This window comes from Dermochelys coriacea, chromosome 1 (genome assembly GCF_009764565.3).
Source record: "Dermochelys coriacea isolate rDerCor1 chromosome 1, rDerCor1.pri.v4, whole genome shotgun sequence".
In the NCBI taxonomy this organism is placed as follows: Eukaryota; Metazoa; Chordata; order Testudines; family Dermochelyidae; genus Dermochelys; species Dermochelys coriacea.
In genome coordinates this window covers 297,789,015-297,810,537 of record NC_050068.2, presented here as the reverse complement: position 1 = coordinate 297,810,537, position 21,523 = coordinate 297,789,015, and the positions used below count along the sequence as shown (strand labels likewise).

At 39.3% G+C, this 21,523-nt stretch overlaps 1 protein-coding gene across 4 annotated transcripts in view; it reads right to left on the bottom strand.

The window, feature by feature from the left end:
• Positions 1-528: 528 nt before the first annotated feature.
• The window catches only part of ADAMTS20 (ADAM metallopeptidase with thrombospondin type 1 motif 20), a 181,865-nt gene continuing 160,870 nt past the window's right edge, over positions 529-21,523 (bottom strand). For 3 of the 4 annotated variants that reach the window (XM_038379168.2, XM_038379153.2, XM_043494489.1), the window contains 10 exons: positions 15,696-15,869; positions 13,044-13,214; positions 11,837-12,037; positions 11,580-11,709; positions 11,317-11,411; positions 11,140-11,234; positions 9,565-9,698; positions 7,853-7,944; positions 3,156-3,260; positions 556-2,265 (listed from right to left, as the gene is read on the bottom strand). In XM_038379168.2, the coding sequence (XP_038235096.1) occupies positions 2,176-2,265; positions 3,156-3,260; positions 7,853-7,944; positions 9,565-9,698; positions 11,140-11,234; positions 11,317-11,411; positions 11,580-11,709; positions 11,837-12,037; positions 13,044-13,214; positions 15,696-15,869 (1,287 nt within the window). In that variant the 3' untranslated portion in view covers positions 556-2,175. Of the gene's footprint in view, positions 2,266-3,155; positions 3,261-7,852; positions 7,945-9,564; positions 9,699-11,139; positions 11,235-11,316; positions 11,412-11,579; positions 11,710-11,836; positions 12,038-13,043; positions 13,215-15,695; positions 15,870-21,523 lie in introns of all 4 variants that reach the window. The other variant, XM_038379145.2, reaches the window with a different exon arrangement.

Genomic DNA, 21,523 nt, shown 5'->3' with positions numbered 1-21,523 from the left:
TGTGATTAATCTTAATCAACCAAAGACCTCTACATGGAGGACTCATTAATAAAACAGCATAATAGCCTGTTGCAGGATTGGGTCCTTACTTAGCATAATCCTAACACCACAATATTAATTCTTTCTTCTACAGAACAAAGTACTGTAAAATCTTTCCAACATTAAAGTTTCCTGTACCTCTGATACTATGTTATTTGCACTCCCCAAACTCACCTGTGAGTTTTAAGTGCACAAGATTTGCAGGATTAGGCCTTAAATTCATGAGACATGAATACAATTCTAGATACAAAGGAGTTTTTTAAATAAAATATTTTAAAAAAGCATCGCTCTACACACTGATTTCTGTTTGCCTGTATAGTGAATACAACTGATTGTGTGGCAATTATTTCAATAATTAAACTGTATATTGCATTTTGCTCAAATGATGCTAGGAGTTTTAACTATTCTGAAGGTATACAACCGCTTCATTATTTTTGGAACACTATACTTCACTGTGTAAAAAAATATACTAAAGTACTCAAGTGTTAATCACACAAGCATATTTATTATATAAATATTTTATAAATTAGAACATTTTAATTATAAATGTAAACATTTCTAGGAAAATAGTGTTATATATTTCTTATACACGTTTACAACTAGTATAAGGCACATAGTGCAAAAATACTTTTCTGATACAGAGATAACAAAATAGTCATCTACATGTGTTACGTTTAAGCAGTTGCTTTTTGGATGTGTGGTGCAATATAACCTTTCATTAAAATGTATTCCTAACTTGGCTAACACTTTGTGGGTAAAAGTAAGATATAGCTGCCATATGACCTACCAGTTCTCACTGGCATATAAATAGTTAGCTGATATTTGGTTTAGAGTTGAAAAATGCCTATAATTATGTAGTACATAATGTGTGGTTTTTATGCACATAGAAAATCTTATTTTGAATACCTGAGAATTTACCTGAAACAGTAATCTTTATGCTGTACTTATTTCTGCACTTCTGGACTTGTACTAATTCTAAACAACAAATCAAACAGCTAGATCATGTCTGAAATTGAAATGTTTCCTCCTATACATTTAATTTTTCTAGGATGAAGCACTTAATAGTGTGCATTACAGTTGCATTTTATTGCCCTCTGAAAAATTAAACTGTACTTCTCAAAAACGTGCACTATGCACACTTTGACCTAATCCTGCCTTCCGTTGTTGAACCCAGAACTTTCAGTGAGGTCAATGGGAATTCTGGGTGTGGAAGTGAGACAAGATAGGGCTTTTGTTAATATGCTGTTGGCCACTTCCAACAAATAAAATATCTGGAGTATCTGGGCAGAGGTTAAGTAAATATGTATAGTTACATAACCACATACTAAATTGTACAACATACACAATATATTGCTCTTACAGTATACAAAGTTGTGTGAGAGGTAGGGTTTTAAAACTAGATTTTCAAACTATGATGTTTTTCTTTATTTTCTTGTACCCACAACAAAACAGTGTTTTGATGTTTAACATTTTTCATGGAGACTACAGAGGTTAAACCACACTTTCCCAAACTAATATTACTGTTTGAGCACCACAAAGAGAGGAAAAATCAATTTAATGACAGAAATGAGGGGGGGGATAAAACCTTTGGAAACTGTATCAGGAAAAAGTATATTGATGATGCACTCTTCTGATGTAAATTGTTGACAAAACATAATTCCCAACAGGTTTCATAAAGCTGAAAGTAGTTGAAATTATTAGTTGGTGTCCTTCTTTTCTTTCTACATTTTAATATAGTTGATCCAGAAAATCACAGTATATGCATTTTACTGTACATTGTACAATGATGTGCACTGATTAGTTGCAGGTACAGTATTACAATTATGGTCCAGTTTAAGGTGTTACCAGTAGTAACATCAGTGCAGTTTATTTTATTTGCTTGTATATACTGTACATTGAATGAATACCTCTTTATTAAAACCTGAGGGTTTATGATTGTGGTTTATGCACCTGTTAGCCCATCGCTAAATGATTAAACAATGATATGCATCCCTGAACACTGAAGAAAATGGGAAGGAATTCTTAGTAGTAAATTAACATTTCAGAGATGAAAGACTGAAAAAAATAATAGCACCTAGAATTTGCACCTTAAAGACAGATTTTTCCTGCTTTTGATGTTCTTACCACTTCAGGGTTTTACTGTATTTGAAGTTGGAGACCAATACTTGTGTTAGGAATACATTTCCCACAGAACCCTCCACATCTTCCATATATTTTAGTACCATCCTGGAAATTAGAGAGGCAAAAATAGCAAGAACTCAGTCATGAGAAACTACCAAAGCCATAGTTACACACAATAGTTTAATAAGTTGACTCATCAGAACCTTTGACACATCCCACTGAAGACTACTGTATCTGGAAGACAAGATCACATTAACTTGAATACACTGGGTTTGTCTATACATTGTAGCAGCGTGTACCAGAGGGCTGTAAATTGTAGACACTCGAAGTGTTGCACTCTAACTGCCCTGTGTACACCTTGCTAATGCCCTCTAAAAGGTTCCTAGCATGTGTTAACTTAGAACTGTTTCAGACAGGACTATGTCAATGGGCAATAGGTACCTATTAACACAGGTGCCAGCTTCCTACTTATTCCAGGGGTGCTCAACTCCAGGTCCCACCCCCAACCCCACTCCACCCCTTCCCTCAAGCCCCCATCCTGCCCTGCTTTTTCCTGCTTCTGCCCCAGGCCTCATCTCCACCAATGCTCCGCCCCCACCCTACCTCTTCCCGTCCCCTTCCCTGAGCGTGCCCCATCCCCACTCGTCGTCCTCCCCCAGTGCATTCTGCATGCTGCAGAATAGCTGATCACGATGAGCAGGAGGCACTGGGGGCGGAGAAGGAGCTGACTGTCGGTGGGTGCTAAGCATCTACTAATTTTTTTCTGTGGGTGCTCCAGAGCTGGAGCACCCATGGAGTCAGTGCCTATGCCTATTAGACTGGGTCCGCTGGGTCTATGCAGGGTAGTTAGAGCACAATCCTTTGGAGCGTTCTACAATTTACAGCCCTCTGGCCGGGCACTGTCCTACCAAGTAGACTAGTTCATAAATTCATAAAGTATCTGTGGAAGTGTCTTCCAAATCAAGAATGGACAAAGAATAAGCAACATTACTTACTTGGGATTTGTGTATATCAACAGTTGCATAATTGCCCTGAGCAATCCATCTAGCTGTGTTGGATAGCCTCAGGCCAGTGCCTGTCAAATTAATGCTGAACTGCCCCTATCAAAAAAAAAAAAAAAAATCAAAGCACAGAGCTTATGTACAAACTTTGAGACACTTAACATTGGCAAATACTACTTAGAATATTGTATTGTAACCTTATGGTTACATACTGAACTTTCGCAAAAAGAAAAGGAGTACTTGTGGCACCTTAGAGACTAACAAATTTATTAGAGCATAAGCTTTCGTGAGCTACAGCTCACTTCATCGGATGCATACTGAACTTTGTATTTCTAAAGTCAAAAAGCCTAGAAACCTCTATGTTGGCACACACAAGCCTTTTACTGTATTTAGCTCACTCGCCATCTCTTATACCTGAGAGTAAATTATTTTAATATTTTTCTCTCCTATTATAATAAAAAATTAGGTTACATCAAATACTCAGACATTTTATGATGTTTCCAGATAGTTTTTGCAAAGGAATTAATTATGGACAAAAACATAATGATCAGGAGTTCAGTTTAGATTAGAGAAACATCCAAAAGTGCTGATATTTATTTGAAACATAAACAAGCATTTTCATAGAATCATAGAATATCAGGGTTGGAAGGGACCCCAGAAGGTCATCTAGTCCAACCCCCTGCTCAAAGCAGGACCAAGTCCCAGTTAAATCATCCCAGCTAGGGCTTTGTCAAGCCTGACCTTAAAAACCTCTAAGGAAGGAGATTCTACCACCTCCCTAGGTAACGCATTCCAGTGTTTCACCACCCTCTTAGTGAAAAAGTTTTTCCTAATATCCAATCTAAACCTCCCCCATTGCAACTTGAGACCATTACTCCTCGTTCTGTCATCTGCTACCATTGAGAACAGTCTAGAGCCATCCTCTTTGAAACCCCCTTTCAGGTAGTTGAAAGCAGCTATCAAATCCCCCCTCATTCTTCTCTTCTGCAGACTAAACAATCCCAGCTCCCTCAGCCTCTCCTCATAAGTCATGTGCTCTAGACCCCTAATCATTTTCGTTGCCCTTCGTTGTACTCTTTCCAATTTATCCACATCCTTCCTGTAGTGTGGGGCCCAAAACTGGACACAGTACTCCAGATGAGGCCTCACCAGTGTCGAATAGAGGGGATCATCAAGAGACACTGCTGGAATTCTGGTACAAATAGTTTTTTGTGTGATCCTTGCAGTCATTTCTGGTTTGCTGGTGGTGGGAAATAATGCTGAATAATACCAATTATTAGATCATTGGCATAATTACAATACCATATAACATAACATCAGTTATCTTAATAATCAAATTACAATTCTGGTCAAAAGCCAGACATTTCGAAAGATCAACAACAAATTTCAAAAATACTTTTAAAAATTATCTGAATTTCTGAAAACCTCAAACTTTTTGGATTGGTTCATGTTTTGGGTTTGATTCATATTTTATCTGAAGTGGATTGCTTATTATTCCTAATTGAAATCAGATTTTATTTTAATTAGTGTGTTAAATGTGAGACCTGCCAGAATGAGGCTGCTTTCTTAAAAATAGACAAAGTGGGTGAGGTAATATCATCTTTTGGACTAAATTCTGTGGGTGAAAGAAACAAACTTCTGAAACTTTGAAGAAGAACTCTATGGAGCTCAAAAGCTTGTCTCTCTCACCAACAGATGTTGGTTCAGTAAAGGATATTATGTCGCTCACCTAGTCTCTCTCATACCCTGGGACCAAGATGGCTACAACAACACCCAAAACAACCATTTCTCAAAAGATAAATATTTTAAACTGTTTGAACTTTTTGGAGCTACATAGGCAGGGTCTGCCACACTCTGGCAACTATGGACAAATCCTTCTTTGCTACTCACAGCTCTCAGCCTTTTTCAAGTAGTTTCCAATCAAATGCCTCACCGTATTCTGAAAGTGATTGCTCACTCTTCCATGCTTACATAATACTTAATATGCCTATTAACAAAAGCAATCAATACAGATACAAATATTTAAATTAAATTCACTACTAAATACAAAGTTGTACAATAAACACAATTTCAGAAAATTGCATATATTCCAGAGCCCTTTCATATGCAAACCTGTATTTAAAAATCAAAATCACAGATGGACTTGAAATACACTTTAGAACAGACAACATGTTCGGAACTAGAAACTATACTACACTTTTTCCACTAATTTTTTCCACTTTAGAAAATAAATGACACAAGACAAGCTGCAGAAATTGAATAAACTACATTCATGCAATATCGTGGTTGAGCTTTTAAACAAACATGTCAGTAAATACACTGTGTGTGTGTGTGTGTGTGTGTATATGCACTGTACGTAAAGATAGTGATAAAACTTGCTCCCCTTAGTAGCCAATGAGGATTTTGCCATTGACTTTAATGAAAACTGAATCAAGCCTGTCCTGAATGTGCTTGTTTTAAATTTTGTAAAGTGACAAGGGGTATGCGATTAGTATTATGCAATCGAAATCTCCAACTCCAGTTATACTTCATGAAAGATTCTTTCCCATTTTACTGTTTTATTCTTTTGCCAAAATCCAACATGGTAAATATATGTACTACTTACTGTTGGGTGGTTTCATCTAGGCTTGGCAGAATTTCGATTAATTTTTTTTACAATTTTGACAGATATCAATATTTTTAAGCATTTTTTTAAAATTTTTATCTAAATTTTCACAATTGTGAAATTGAGGGGTCAGAATTATTTAATGACATATATTGAGATTCAAAAAGTTAAAGCTTTATAAATATTAAAACACAAATTGTCAACATCACATGTAAAATATACAAAGTGAATATCCTTAAAATCAACAAATCATACCTGGTTTTCCTATTGATTCCACTAGTCCATTTTAACAAGCGTAATTCTTAAATCTAAAGACTGATTTTGACTCAAAGTCTTCAAACAGTATTTTTTCTTATTTTGCCTATCTGTAAATTTCAATGATCATCAATGGAAATACTTTTTTCTCAGTTTGTGGTACATAGTGAAATCAACATTTACCAATTTTTACTGAAATCTAATCCTTCCAAGCCCAGTTTAAAGGTATAAATGTTAAGGTGTTCATGAGATGCCTGTATTTTGATAGTACCCAAACTTTATCAAAAATAAACTACATACAAAGGACTGCAGGTACTGTATGAAGAGTTTATTTTTATTTCAGGGTTCTAGTGATGCATATACACCATTCAGGCTTCACTCTTGTGATTCATATAGATGCTGAAAACATCAGTCTCATATTGGAGTTTGGTATAACTTATTTTGTGTATATTTTCATGTCCAGTTGCTCTTTTTATTTTTTAGGACTCAGACCCCTGAGTTTACTGGCACAAGCTGATGTTTTACACAGGTAAGGTGGTTCTTTGAGTATCAAAGAAGCGGAATGTATTAATTTTATGGCATACAGCATCTGGAGAAAATTAATGCAAATGGAGTGCAGCTTATTCCATAATCATAGGCCCATAGTATTTCATGAAGTAACTTCATCCATAATGTCATGTTGCAGAAATAAATGAACGTTGCATATGTGCAATTATACGGATGGCACAGCAGTTGCCTGTCACGTATAATATTCAGGCTTGGGAGCAGATCTGAAAAACTTCGAGAGTGAAGGAAGTGGTGCAATTGGTCTGGACAGAGACCAGCAGCACTCCTTCAAGGCATCTCCTGAGGTGTGAACACTTCAGTGCAGAGATATATCCCCAATTAGCGGAATCCATTATCATTAGTTATTAAAGGTTATGTTCACCACTGGTGTGAAGAGATGCAGTTCAACAGAGCTGTGACCACTTAGGTCAGTAGTGGATTTGACCCTATGATTTTTTTTTTTCCCAGTATCCAGTGCTCTGAAGCACTTGTGAGGATTTTTGTTTGTTAGTGGTTTAATTTTCTGGTTACTGTATTCTGATCCTAGTCTTAGGCCAGTGGATGACATTTGGCTACTTGGGATGCCCTATTGTATCTGCATGTATCAGACCTCTGCTCTTTCTCCACACAAGTATTCCAACATGTTTCATGAAGTCCCAGGCGATAGATCATTAAGGCAACTCACAACACATGCTGGGAAGTATTCTTTTGCTGCTGAGCAATGAGAATTCTATGATTTTTAAGTACTGTCTTTCAGCTCCTCCACTCTTTATGCGAATGAATGTCTCATGCCATATACATCGTGGGAGCAGAAAAACCAGACAAAAATACAGAGAGAAGGAGTCAGCTGATAGGGATCCAATGAAGGGGAAATGGAAAGGGATGGAGAGGAAAAGAGAAATTTGATGGGGCCATAGCAAGGGAGGAGAGCTGGAAAGAGGGATTAGAAGGACATACAAAAAATTTAAGGGGTATTGCACATCAGAAGAACACCAGTGCAAGAGGCAGGAACACAAGAGATCAATAGCCGATTGGATACTTATACATGGAGCAGGAACATGAGGGACAGCAAAAGAGAGAGCTGTGGGGAAAACAATTTCAGGGAGCAAATGTAAGGGATGATGGAATAAAAAAAGAGGGGAGCAAGAAGCAATTACTTATTAATGTACTGTATTTTTGTACAGAATATTGAGTGTATATTAGTCTATTGCATGTCCCTACTATGACCTCTAGTAAAATGGTCTTTTTCTTAAGTGTTAATTTCATGAAAAAAAATTGTAAATACCTGTGGGCATCTGGCAGCACTATAGCAATCTCCAGCTGTAGCAAAAGGAATAGCTCTCCCAAATACAGTCTGAGCAAAGAGAAGGTCTGTAGCTAATAAACAGATATGACAATTATTTAGCACTGGAATTGTTACTTTAAAAACTTATTAGTAGACAAGCAATATGCAGAAAGTAGCAAAAGCAGGTGGGTCAGGGAATTTGGGGAAAGGGTGGAGTGAGGGCAGTGCAGGAGCAGGACCAGAGGCAGGGCGAGGGGTCAAGCACCCACCAAGCAGAGGGGAAGTCGGCGCTATGGTATAATCTGCTGTAGGAAAAGGCTTACTTCATAGAATATCAGGGTTGGAAGGGACTTCAGGAGGTCATATAGTCCAACCCCCCTGCTCAAAGCAGGACCAATCCCCACTTTTTGACCCAGATCCCTAAATGGCCCCCTCAAGGATTGTGTAGAACTGATCAATGAAATTGTTTTTAATTGTTCACTTTATTATAACTTCATAAGCAAAGTTTTATGAATAAAACAACATTCATTAATAAAACCAGTTACCCCAATAACTGGGTAATTGAGTTTCACTTTCAATCCAATTGCTGCTTGAATCACTGAAACTTGCACTGCTTCAACATTGTAACTTCTGTTCACTGTTTGCCATTCCTTACACTTGTCCATGTTGCAACCCAAACTCCATTTTAACTTGTCCCAAACTCCATTTTAAAATGCTCACTTCATTTTTGCAAAACCCTGCTGTAATCTTATTAGTTTAGTTTAGATGTGTGAATGAGGTATGTATGGATGATGGAATCAACCTCCAGCCCCAGCCTGTCCTGATGAAATAAAGTGTAAATACCAATGGCTGAAGATGCAGACAACAGCCCTGACAAAGCAAGAAGAGTCCACCCTCAAAAGAAAAGAACAAAAGTACAATTGAAGAAACATCAAAGCCAGGTCCTAGGCTGAAAGTCATGTCTGCAATTGACTGGTGATCAATCACACTGAACCTAGAGGCGGCATGACACAGCAAGACCTACAGACTCTGGATTCAAACTAAAGCCTACAAAAAGAATGGGTGAGATGGAAGACTTTGGAGGGTAACATTCTACTGCCAACATGGAAGGGCATCGGTGCATGCCCAACAGACACCCAGTTCTTCCTTGTGCCTGGCTTTCTTGGCCAGTTAGCTGCCACAAACTATGAATCCAAGCCACAAACTCAAGCTATATTCAGAACTGGTAACTATACAGCAGTTACAGAACATTTGGGGTGTGGGTGGATGTGTATGGGTGTGTGTGTATACACACACACACACACACACACACACACACACACACACAGGTATTGGATATTAGTTATTGGTCTTAAATTGTGTTATTATAATAAACATGACGTCTTGTCCCCTGAAATGATCCTGTGCAGTTTTGTCTGTATAACAATTGAACTCACAACCCTGGGTTTAGCAAGCCAATGCTCAAACCACTCTGTTCTGCTCTTGAAACACATATATCGGATTATGCATGTGTATTAAAGTTATGAGACACCCATGAAAGCTTAAGGTTTGAACCTGTGAAGTTTCATTCATGGAAGTGTCATTGAAGTTAAGAGTTTTGTTTGCATAGAAATGATGCAATTGGGTCCTAAATTTGCATTTATAGTAGTCACTTTAAAATTCCAACAGAAGGGTCATTACACAGAATTCTATAATAATGTATAAACACTTACTTTCAATTTGCATAGAGATTATATCAATTCTTATTTTGCTAAAACTAGTATGTCCAGCAGCAAGGTAGTCATTTCTGCATGCACAGTCTTGCCTTCTGCTTCCATTGAAAGGACATTCATATGGATTTTGTAACCTGTAATAGCACATTTGGTTTCTATTTTCATATGTTTTCTAAAGTAGTATCACACTGAAAAACAATCAAATCATTTTATGCTACACACAGAATATCTTACAAATACTGAATAGTACAGTAACTCCACGCTTAACATTATAATTATGTTCCTGAAAAATGCTACTTTACGCAAAACGATGTTAAGCAAATCCAATTTCCCCATAAGAATTAATGTAAATGGGGGGGGAGAGTTAGGTTTCCAGGGAAATTTTTTTTCACCAGACAAGAGACATCATACATACATACATACACATACACATATACATATACATATATATATATATATATATATATATATATATATATACACAGTATAAGTTTTAAACAAACAATTTAATCCTGTACACAGCAATGATGATTGTGAAGCTTGATTAAGTGGTGAAGTAAGAGGATGGGATATTTTCCAGGGGATGCCTTACTGCTAAATGATGAACTAGCATTCTGCTGAGCCCTTAAGGGTTAACACATTGTTGTTAATGTAGCCTCACACTTTACTAGGCAGCACTAATAGAGGGAGGGGAGACAGAATGGCAGAGAGAAACAGACAGAGACACACACTGCCCCTTTAAGTATGCTGACCCCATCTTAAGTACACTGCCTTTTTTCAATAGATCAGCAATGTTGAGACAGCAGCTGCTGCCAGCAAGCTCCCCTCATCCTGAGCCCTGTCATGTCCTCTCATGCTCTGTGGAGAGTAGGTACAGGAGTGGGGGAAAGGGGGACACCCTGACATTAGCACCCCTCTTCCCCCCCCCCCCTCCTTTGCACAGCAAGCAAGAGGCTCTTTGGAGCAGCTCCAAGGCAGAGGGCAGGAGCAGCACATGGCAGTGGGGGGAGGGACAGCTGAACTGCCTGGCAATTGATAGCCTGCAGGGCAGCTGCCACACCGGGAGCTTAGGGAAGTGTGGAGCTGATAGGGGGGCTGCTGTCCACCCTGGTTCCAAGCCCCCAACAGCTAGTTCCAACAGGTTGCTCTTCCTGCAAGCAGTGGACAAAGCAGGCAGCTGCCAAACAACATTATAAGGGAGCATTGCACAATTTTAAATGAGCATGTTCCCTAATAGATCAGCAACGTAATAACGAAACACCATTAATTGGGACGATATTAAGTGAGGAGTTACTGTAGGACCTTTATACACTTGGCCAACAGCAGCACTGGTATAACTGGGTACCATTTCCACTGAAATAATAAAAGGCCATCTGTAAGGTCAGTTACTGCAGGTACACACAAATTCAGTATGGAAATATATTTACATTAGTAATGTTCATTTGTGTGCCGACACCTTTGAAAATTGGGCCCCAATATATTTCTATGCATATGATCCCATAAAGGAAAACTCTGCTTTATAGTTTCAAACTACCAAATACATTTCATAAAGTAAGAACCCCACTGATTTTATACCTGTATCCATATACTTCAGAAAAGTTGTCTGCTTCACCTTTAACCAATGTTAAATATTCTCTGGGATTCTCAAACTGCATCCCCGAACAATAAATCTACAAGCAAAAATATAACCCTTATTATTAAATACACGTTTTATTTCACAACCCACCCCTTTGATAGAAATGTTAATAGTACCTTTATCAATCTTCCTTTAACGTTCAGTAAATATTCACCATCCTTTCTAATCCTTTTTTTACTCTGGATTTCTTTGCAGCTGGTGAAAGCTTCACCTTAAAAATGAGTGATTGAACCATATCAATATTTCATGAGCTGAGAATTGAATCTGAACAGCTAATTGTGTATATTTGTGTTGCAAAGATATTTATTTTACAGTTTTTACATATATATCCCAAGAAAGCATTTGGTACAGTACATAATCATCACTGTCAATTACTTACATTCTTTTGCATGACAGATCTTTCTGGCTGCTGGTTTTAAACGTGACAGGCACAAGCTACTGGATAAACCATTTTCAGTCATGCATTCTACTCTTCTTTCCTTTATTCCCACTCCACAAGCTACTGAGCACTACACACAGATAACAACCAGAAGTTCAGAAGAAAATAAATCACTAATATTGTCAGCAAATAAATTTTGGTAAACTTTTTTGTGTTTGAGGCAACTGTAAAGTTTTGGCTTGCACATTTATACTCACTTTGCTCCATTTCCCCACCTTCCAAGTAGCTGCTTGTAAGCATCCCCTGATATTACATTTGTAAATGTGTGGGGAAGGCACTATTGGGCAATCTCGATATGCTACCGAGCGAAGACCATAGGCACGATTAGTCCGAATAGTGTGGATTCCAACACAGTATGTGATCCTTTGTTGGTAATCAAGCCCACAGCTGGCTGAACACTGAAATAATAACAAAAAGCATTATTTTCAATGATATTTGCAGCATCAGAATATAGTTAGTGAGTCCTGATCCTCTCTTCAGTGAGAGTATGGGGCATAGTAGACATTATTCCCACGTATGCTGGCCAGCAGATTTTAGTAATGATCTGGCAGAGTACAGAAATGGAGCTCTATAATAACTATGCCTCAAGACCTATGGAGCCTTTGGAGGTGGGAGCTCATGCCGTCCCAAGGCAGAAACCTGGCTCTGCAGTTACCTCCACACAATGCAGGCAAGAAAGGCCCAAGGGACCAGGAGCCTGATGTAAAGCCTACTGAACTAAGTGGAAAGACTCCCACTGACTTCAGTGGGGCTTTGGATGAGGCCCCAGGAGCGGTTCTTCAGTACACAGAAAAGAAATTTGGTGGTAAGGACCAAGAGGAGCAGCTGTTCTCTAACTGGTGGGTCATGAGGTGTGCCTAATAGATCATGGAAAAATCTCTAAAACATGGTGGCTGCTGCAACCAAGGGGGAGAAAACTGATAGGAGGGAAGAACCTCCCTTTATCTTCCTGCTGATGCCACTTCACCCCATTACAGTTCCTCCTATTCCTTCACCCCCTGTACTCTGCTTCAGAGAAGTCACTTAAAGATGGTGAGACGCTAACGATCTAGACCAAGTGCCCTCCAGCACTCACAGTTCTCAGCCTTGTCCCCAGGCTCAGTGCAGCACAAATGCAGTGGGAGGAGGAGAAGAGCTTAAGTACTGCTCCTGTTGCCCCCACCCACAGGTATCAGAAAATACCTACCCATCAGTACTCCTCCCTCCCAGAACTGCAATGGATTGTGGAACACAACCACAGAAGATTGTGGTATTGGAGTCACAACAAGAAATCATGGTTGGTGTGAATGTCCCATGCGGAAAAAGTAAATTATTATTTTTTTACACAGAATGTACAATTTATATTAATATTCTCTTATATACAACATCAAAAAGAAAATTTGGTTAGCAACATGATTAATTTACCTGTGACAAGTCTCCTGTAACCACAGCATATTTACAGGGAGTAATCCTGCATTTTTTGATCGTTGGAGGCTTTGTGACAGGATCACAGGAACTTTCATTTACTTGGATCTTGTTTTCATCCACACACTTGACCTTCCGGCGTGTTTCCTTTTTCCTACATGATGCTGAGCACTGAGTAGGACATAAACAAATTACAGCTTTTCCATTTAAAATGGTTATTTATACAACAAATCTATCTGGTGGTTGCTATTCACAAGTAAAACTTTGAAACAAAGATCTAGTGAAACCTGTTATCTATTTCAGTACAAAACACCCAGTGTGTCCAAACTTTTCACTTTGTTCTCAAAGCTCGGATACCAGCACTTGTAATTATACACCCTTATTGTTTCATATATGACTGTGTAACATGTGAGGTGAGCCAGAGGTTAAAATGAAGAAAATGTCAGGACAGGATAAGGGGCTGGATCAAAATGACTCTTCTGTGTGAAAGGATAAGAAACAATAAGCATTCAATTAATGTAGGCTGGGTAACTTGGTCTTTAGAAAGTGAACATCTTGCAAATGTTAAGTTATAAAGGAGTTTTGATACAATGAATCCAAACTCTATATTAGTAACCATTAATATTGGATATAACTGTGAAAGAAGGGGCAGGGAGAAAGTGAACAAAGGAGTTTCACACAAAGAGTAACAAACATGAAATGAGTTACCAAGAAGAGACAGCAAAGCAAAATGCATTTATGTTTCCAGTTCAGAGCTCTGCATTTCTAGATAAAAAATACAAGCATTTGGAGAAAAGGGAAAATCCATACTTATTCTTGAAAATTTGCATTTTCTGTTATAAAACTCATTATCCTAAACATTTCTGAACAGTCTAGCGAATCTCTGCACAACTGGCTAGCACATCATGTTTATGTTTGTCTTGGCTAATATTCATCCCCAGTATGCCAGTACCACAGCACTCCCAATACTCCAACAGTGGGTGCCTCAGGACTTCTTTGTCAAGTTAGTGCCACTTCCTTTGTCTTTGGTGAGGGCTGAGAAGGAAAGATGGCAGCACTGTGCTTGTTGGGATGGGGGGAGGATAAGAGGAAGAGGCAGCCAATGAGGAGCAGAGACACACAAGGGTAGAAGAGGGACATTGAAAGCACCATACAGAGAAGCTGAAGCATAAAGACTAGAAAATGGCAAAGGAATACATGTGTGAGCATGATGATGATGAATTTTTTTTAAAAAAAGTAATTAAAATAGAATTTTCAATTCTCAGTTCAGATAAACATTTTAAGAGGATTTTTTTGAAAAGGAAAATGAAATAAATAATTCCCTTAAAGAAAAACAGCCTTCACTGGGATGGACCTGGAAAGGTGCATGTGCAGAACTCCCCATAAAGCCAGGGTTCAGCATTAACATCATCAGGCGAGATGCTCACATGCATTATGTGCAAAACATTCTTGAGATGCTAGCACTGATGGCTGGTACCACAAGGATGTTCTGGGTGTGTAAAGTTTGGTTCCTCCCCTCTGTTCTGCTAACATCATAGTACTTCAATGATTACAGTCACTCACATTTCATAAACCGAGATTTCTCAAACTCTATTATAATGTGGTTCACAGCTTAATAGAGATTGTCTCTAGGACACCTCCCTCCCAATCTCAGTCATGTGGACACACCCATTTTTGATCACATAATGTCCCTCTGACAAATGCTGCAGTTGCTTACATGAGAAAGTGGCAGTAGGAATGTATTTATATATCTTCAACTTTCTTGCAATTGATTTAGCAGAGGAAAATATGCCCTAATCATGTGACCAACACCCAGCTCTTTGCAAACCACAAGCAAGTGATCTGTGGATTATCTGTGGTTTATGGCATGTATGTTAATAGCAAGTCAAGAGGACTATACTTTTACAGTATAAATATTGCACCATTTACATTTAAAAATCATCATACCCAAATCTGGGACTTTGTTCCTCTAGGAGCCTGATTCTAAGAGGCAGCATCCCTGAGGATCAGGCTATAAATTAACATTACATAACAGCTACGCTACCTGTGCATCTTCCTGGCTATGCTTTTTTTAAAAAAAAATTATCTGCAATACTTGCTTCACATTTTTACTTCTTTATTTTTTCCTGTTACTGTCAAAACCATAATGTCAAAACCATCTACAGTTCTGTGCCTTTTGATTTTTCTTAAACAGGTATGCCATGGTTTTTTTATTATTATTATTTTTAAAGGCAAATATTCCCATTGTAGAACTTCCCATTGTGGAAAGAAATGTTCCCAAAAGGATTTTATCCTTGGAGTTTCTATGAAATATTTCATCTTCCCTGACATTCCTGTCAGTTTTTTTCAATTCTTAAAAGGTGATTCTTTTATAGTTTCTGATTTCTGAGGCCCCCACCATTACACATTTTCTACACTACATGCATACAGGTTACATGAGATTGGAGAACGAGAACTATTACATTAAAATTAGTTTTAAAACTCCCCCATTAGGGACCTGCTAATACTTCCTGCACTATTTCTGCCTACAAACAAGTTCTTTATTAGAAAGAAAAAGTGCCTTTAAAATTTTATGCCACAGCTTTTGAATTTTGCAGGCCTGTTCACTTTTGCAGGCCAGTTACATCAAATTAGTTGAAAGACCATACTTACATCTTGCCATTCATCTGTCAGCCATTGGTACGGCACGCAGGCAGGCAGCCAACAGGGCTTCTGACTAGGGGGCTGGGCATCATGATTGCACATTGCTTCATTCACTCGACCCCAGCCTTTCAGCCGACAGTAAACATCCCGTTGTTGAATCCCCACTCCACAGGTCACCGAGCACTACAGAAAATACATACATACATAAAGAAAGAATATGAAAAAGGTAGCCACCAAAGAATGTAAAAACAACGAGGAGTCCTTGTGGCACCTTAGAGACTAACAGATTTATTTGGGCATAAGCTTTCTTGGGCTAGAACCCACTTTCACGAAAGCTTATGTCCAAATAAATGTGTTAGTCTCTAAGGTGCCACAAGGACTTCTCACTGTTTTTGCTGATACAGACTAACACGGCTACCCCTCTGAAACCTCTCACCAAATATGGTGTCATTTCCATTATCGCATGTCATTCATAAACCAAGGTGCTTGCATATTACTCTTTTACAATGCACTTATTACACTAACACACCTCTGTTTTCTACTGTTTGTTAACATAGTTCAGGTGTTTACTTCAATTTTCTACAGTTTTGTCAGAAGAGATTTAGGATGAAAATGTCAAATTACAACAGAAAAAATACCCCTTCAACAGGTGAGGTTAAATATATACTACAGAATAAGGACCATGATCCTGCGAAGACATCTGGCAACATGTTTAACTTAAGTCTCGACGGGAATAGTGGCTATTCACATATGTAAAATTAAGCACATGCACAGGCTTTGCAGGATCAGGCCTATACAGCTGAAATCTTAGTAGTATAAAATAGAGTTTGTTCAGTTTTAGAGCCCTGCACAGGACTCCAAAATGTGTATCTGCATCTGATCCGCGATCCACAAAAACTGTCTGCAGATATTTGCAGATTTGCAGGGCTCTTTTAACAGCTCTATGGGTCACCACACACCAGTGACGCAGGGCTGGGCCAAGCCCCCAACACCCAACCACCCACCACTTCTCTCCAGAGACCTCCGCCCCCATTGGGCCTCCTTCCCCACTCCAGGCAGGGAGGCTACAATCCTTATATGCAGCGCCACCCTTCCAGTGGGGGCTCGGACATGCTTACACAACCCTTGGCAGCTCTAACGCACACAGATCCAGCCGGAACAGACAGCAGTGACAACTACTCTCTTCACAGCCTTACTGTTGCCACCCACTAGTTTAAAGTATAATTCAGACCTCCTTCAAAATGCCGCTTGGCTCACTCCCTTCTGCGAGTTGTAGTTTACCTTCTCCATCAGAGCTAGCTGGGGACTACAACACCCAGAATGCCCAGCGGGCTATTTCCACATGTCACAAGCTGCAGCTGCCTGATTCAGAAAGCCGAGCTGGAGCCTGAGGGCTGGGTAACAGCCACTCCATTTGGGTGAATGTGTGCTGCAGAGCCCTGCACACATATAAAATTTGTATCTGCATCTGAGCTGTGATCCACAAAAATGGTCCATAGATGTAAGCAGATAGCCAAGGATTTGCAGGGCTCTATTCACTTTGCTAAATTAAGAAATGATAGGCAGAATTATATGTGGTCTTAAGGGGTAAAAATATTATGGTCAGTATATTAGCTCACTCTGAAAGTGGCATATTCTGGTTAAAGAGAAAGAAACAATTGTCAGTATTGCTGGTTAGCTAGAGATATTTTCTGTGCCAGTCTACAAGATAAAAAGCATGTGTAATTCCATGAAGTTACATCAAGATCCTAAGGAACATTGACTAAGTTGGTTTCATTTGAATGTAATGGGCAGAACGTAGTTTATACATTCCTCTTCAAGGAGAAAGCTTAACTCTGCTGCATTCATTAAAGATCACTGTTAACTGTTGTGGTTAAATGAAAGAACTATAATAGCAGCTCTGAAAGATTACAGAAGACCAATCAGCTACTTATGGAGCAAACCACCAAGGAAGACATTTGAAATTTTTTTGGTTTTAATCTTTTAATTAAGTACACTAACATTTACTTATATTACAATTCTATGTGATAAGATATAACCTATTCTTTTAAAGCTTGTGTATTGTGTGGGTATATATCATATTAGCTATGTTATATTCTTCCCAAAGAAAATGTTAAATTAAAAACCACACAGTTATCACCAGTACAATCACAACATAACAATACTTGAGATTCCACACTGATTTATTATTCTAAGTATTCAGAATTCCAGATACGAAGAATTCTGACAAAAAGGGATAGAGGGCATGATATGGGATCCATGCTGACAACGCACATTTACTGTCAGGTAAGTAACCTTCTTCAAATATGTGTCAATGTGGATCCCACTCTAGGTGACTGACAAGATGGGACAGAGGAGTCCTGATTGTCTAAGCAAACCGTGATTGTAATACTGCTCTCCTGAAGCTAGTATCTGTCCTTGCAGATAGATCGAGGGCATAGTGTTTAACAAAGACCACTGGTATACTCCCATTTACTGCCTCAGGTATTTGTGATATAGGAATGTTCCTGGAACAGGAGGAAGTCTTGACCTCTAGATGAGTGAGTTTTCACATTCAGAGGAAGTGGCACATCAGCTGTCTGGTAGTAGATTGAAATGCACTACATGATCGATTGAGATATTCTCTTCAGGAGATGGCTTGACCCTTTGAAGGCCCAAAATGGCAACAAAGTGATAGAATGAAAACTTGAAGGGCTTTGTTCTGTCCACATAATACAATAAAAATCTTAAAACATCCAAAGTGTGAAGTTTCTTCTCTTCCAGTGCAGAATGAGGATTGTGGAAGAAAACAGGCAGGTTGGTGTACTAATTTAAGTGAAAAGAAAAGGAGTACTTGTGGCACTAACAAATTTGTTAGTCTCTAAGGTGCCACAAGTACTCCTTTTCTTTTTGAGGATACAGACTAACACGGCTGCTACTCTGAAACCTGTCAACCTCTAATTTAAGTGAAACTTTGAAGACCACCTTAGGATGAGTTCTCAGCATCACCCTGTCTCTGTGAAATGTTGTGCAAGAGGGTCACTCATATAAGCTTGCAGCTCGCTGATCTACCTGGCTGAAGTAATTGCAATTAAGACCATTTTAAGGATAAGATGGTATAAGGAACACTCTGCAAAAGGCTTGAAGTGGGCCTCCATGAGGTTTGCAAGGCCAATGTTGAAATCCCACACCAGAGGGAGTTCCTAGACTGATAGATAATCACTGTGGGATGTGAAAAGATGGAACAGGATTAGACAGGTGGTGACAGGCTGAAATGGCTGCTAGATTAATGTTAATGGAGCTAAATGGTCTTTTAAATGCAAGAGATTCTCCAGGATCTTTAGTATGGGCTCCTCCATTGTGTTAAGTTTGCATTGTGTTGTCCATACTGAGAATCTTTTCCATTTAGAGAAATAAGTTTTCTTTGTGGAATGCTTCTTGTTTTGCAGGAGGATTTCTTGCACCTGAAAGAAACAGTCTGTCAGTACCACTCAACTAGCCAACACCCAGGCTGTCAGATACAGTAACCGTGGGTCTGGATGAAGTATTTGACATTGGTTCTGCAATATTATGTCCAGATAGTCTGGGAGACTGGATGGTATCCAAAGAAGGCCCATTAGCCAGAATTGTCTCAAGCAATATGGAGCTATCAGAATTACCTTGGCTTTGTCCTACCTGATCTTGCATATGAACCCTTGACTTGGGAATGGGCGGGAAAACATACATGAGTCCCAAAAACCATGGTATGAGGAAGCTGTCTACTAGCAAGCCAGGCTCATACCTCTTTTGGAACAAAAGGCTCTAGCCTTGCAGAGTGTTCCTTATACCATTTTTTATTGTTCTTCAAGGAAAATAACCATATCACAGGATTTCCCCATTGATGACAGCGTGCCTTTGGATGGGGAAGAAGAGTATATCTTTTCAAGGGATGGTGCTGAGGCATAAGGCGATCTCAGTGCCAGGATGATGGTGTACACCAGTTCTGAAGAAGGTCTTGGGGCCAATGATGTAGACTCCTCTACTAGTATATGCTTCAGTACCAAAATGGTCTTGGAAGCTGGCACTAACGTCTGTATCTATTTTGCAGATGGTGTCCATGATGGTGTTGTGGTGTGGAGGGTCAGTGTTTGGAACTTTCCTTATGAAACAACACCAAGTGGTCTCTGGAGCATCTGTCTGCTCTATGATCAGCCTTGTCTTGGAGTACCAATCTTCAGTGTCAGAGTTGTCAGTGTGGGCTCATCATTGCTGAGTCCTTTTTCTACATGTTTTTTTCCCCTTGGTGCTATGTCTTGGCGTAGCATGCCTGGTGATGGGGGCTTTTGTCAAAGATCACTTCTTTGGTGCCTGATCAGACAGCTAGAAGCACCAATCTCCTCAGGCTCAGAGGTGACTCTCATCAATTTTTCCAAAAGACAGAGCTTGAGATGAGTGTCTTGAGACTTACATGTCCATAAGGAGAACAAATGGCAGACAGAACACTAGTTCAGTATGTGGCTCTTCCTGAGGCAAATCAAGCAGTGAATATGGCCATAGGTGAACAGAATGAGACTGTCACTGGAGAGACAGAACTTCTTTTTTAATGTTTCCAAATTGGTAAATTAAGGAGAAGAAATGGTTACCAACCCGTTCCATAATTATTGTTCTTTGAGATGTGTTACACATGTCCATTCTATGTGAGTGTGTGCGTGCCCGGTGCTCTGCTGTTGGAGAGTTTTGCCTCAGTGGTATCGGTCGAGGCAGTGCATGCACCCTCTGCCTCCTCATGCTGCTGTGAAATGGTATAAAGGGGAAAGCCGACCCCAAATCCCATTGGTTCCTTCTAAATGGACAGATTTTGATATAAAGAGGAAGTGGGTAGGTCACGGAATGGACATATGCAACACATCGCAAACATCAATAGTTACAGAACAGGTTAGAAATAGTTTCTTCTTCTTTGAGTGATTGCACACATCCATTCCACTGTAGGTGACTCCCAAGCTTTTCAATCTGAATGTGGGATCAGAATGCATCTGAATAACGATTGAAGGGCCACATGTCCAAATCTGGCATCATCTCCAGATTGCTAAGAGATGGCATAATATGATGTAAGGGTAGGCATTGAAGACCAAGTTGCTGCTCTACAAATGTCTAGAATAGGCATTTGAGCTAAAAAGGCTGCAGAGGCTGAGTGTGATCTCACTGAATGTGTTCAGTAGTTCCCTTTTGAGTGGAGATACATCGATCAAGTCATAGCACAAATGTATATAGGAAGAAATCCACTATGAGATTCTTTGAGAAGAGACCAGAAGTCTTTTAATCATGTCTGCAATTACCCTGAACAACTGTGATGATTTAGTTTATGGTTCAGTTTAAATGGCTTAGTCTTTTCCAAATGAAATGCTAATGCTCTCCTAACATCTGGAGTCTCTTCTCATCCCTGTGAGCATGAGGCTTAGGGAAGAAAGTTGGTAAATATATTGCTTGATTGATGTGGAAATGGGACTCCACTGTGGTGAGAAATTTGGGTGAGGATGTAGGTTTACCTTGTCCTTATGGAATGCTATATACGGAGGAACAGATACTAGACCTCGTAACTCACACACTCTCATGGCCAAAGTGATCACTACCAAAATGGTTACCTTCACTGAGAGATGGAATAAGGAACAGATAATCCAAATGGAGGACCCATTATCTTTGTCAATACCAGATTTAAGTCCCAAGAGGGAATAGGATTCTCTACTTGGGGATACAATCCTTCCAGACCTTTCAAAAATCTGATTGTTGTGGGATTGGAAAAAAGATAACAATTATCAGTCAGAGGATGGAAAGCTGAGACAGCTGCTAGGTGGGCTCTGATGGAACTAATGGCCAGGGCT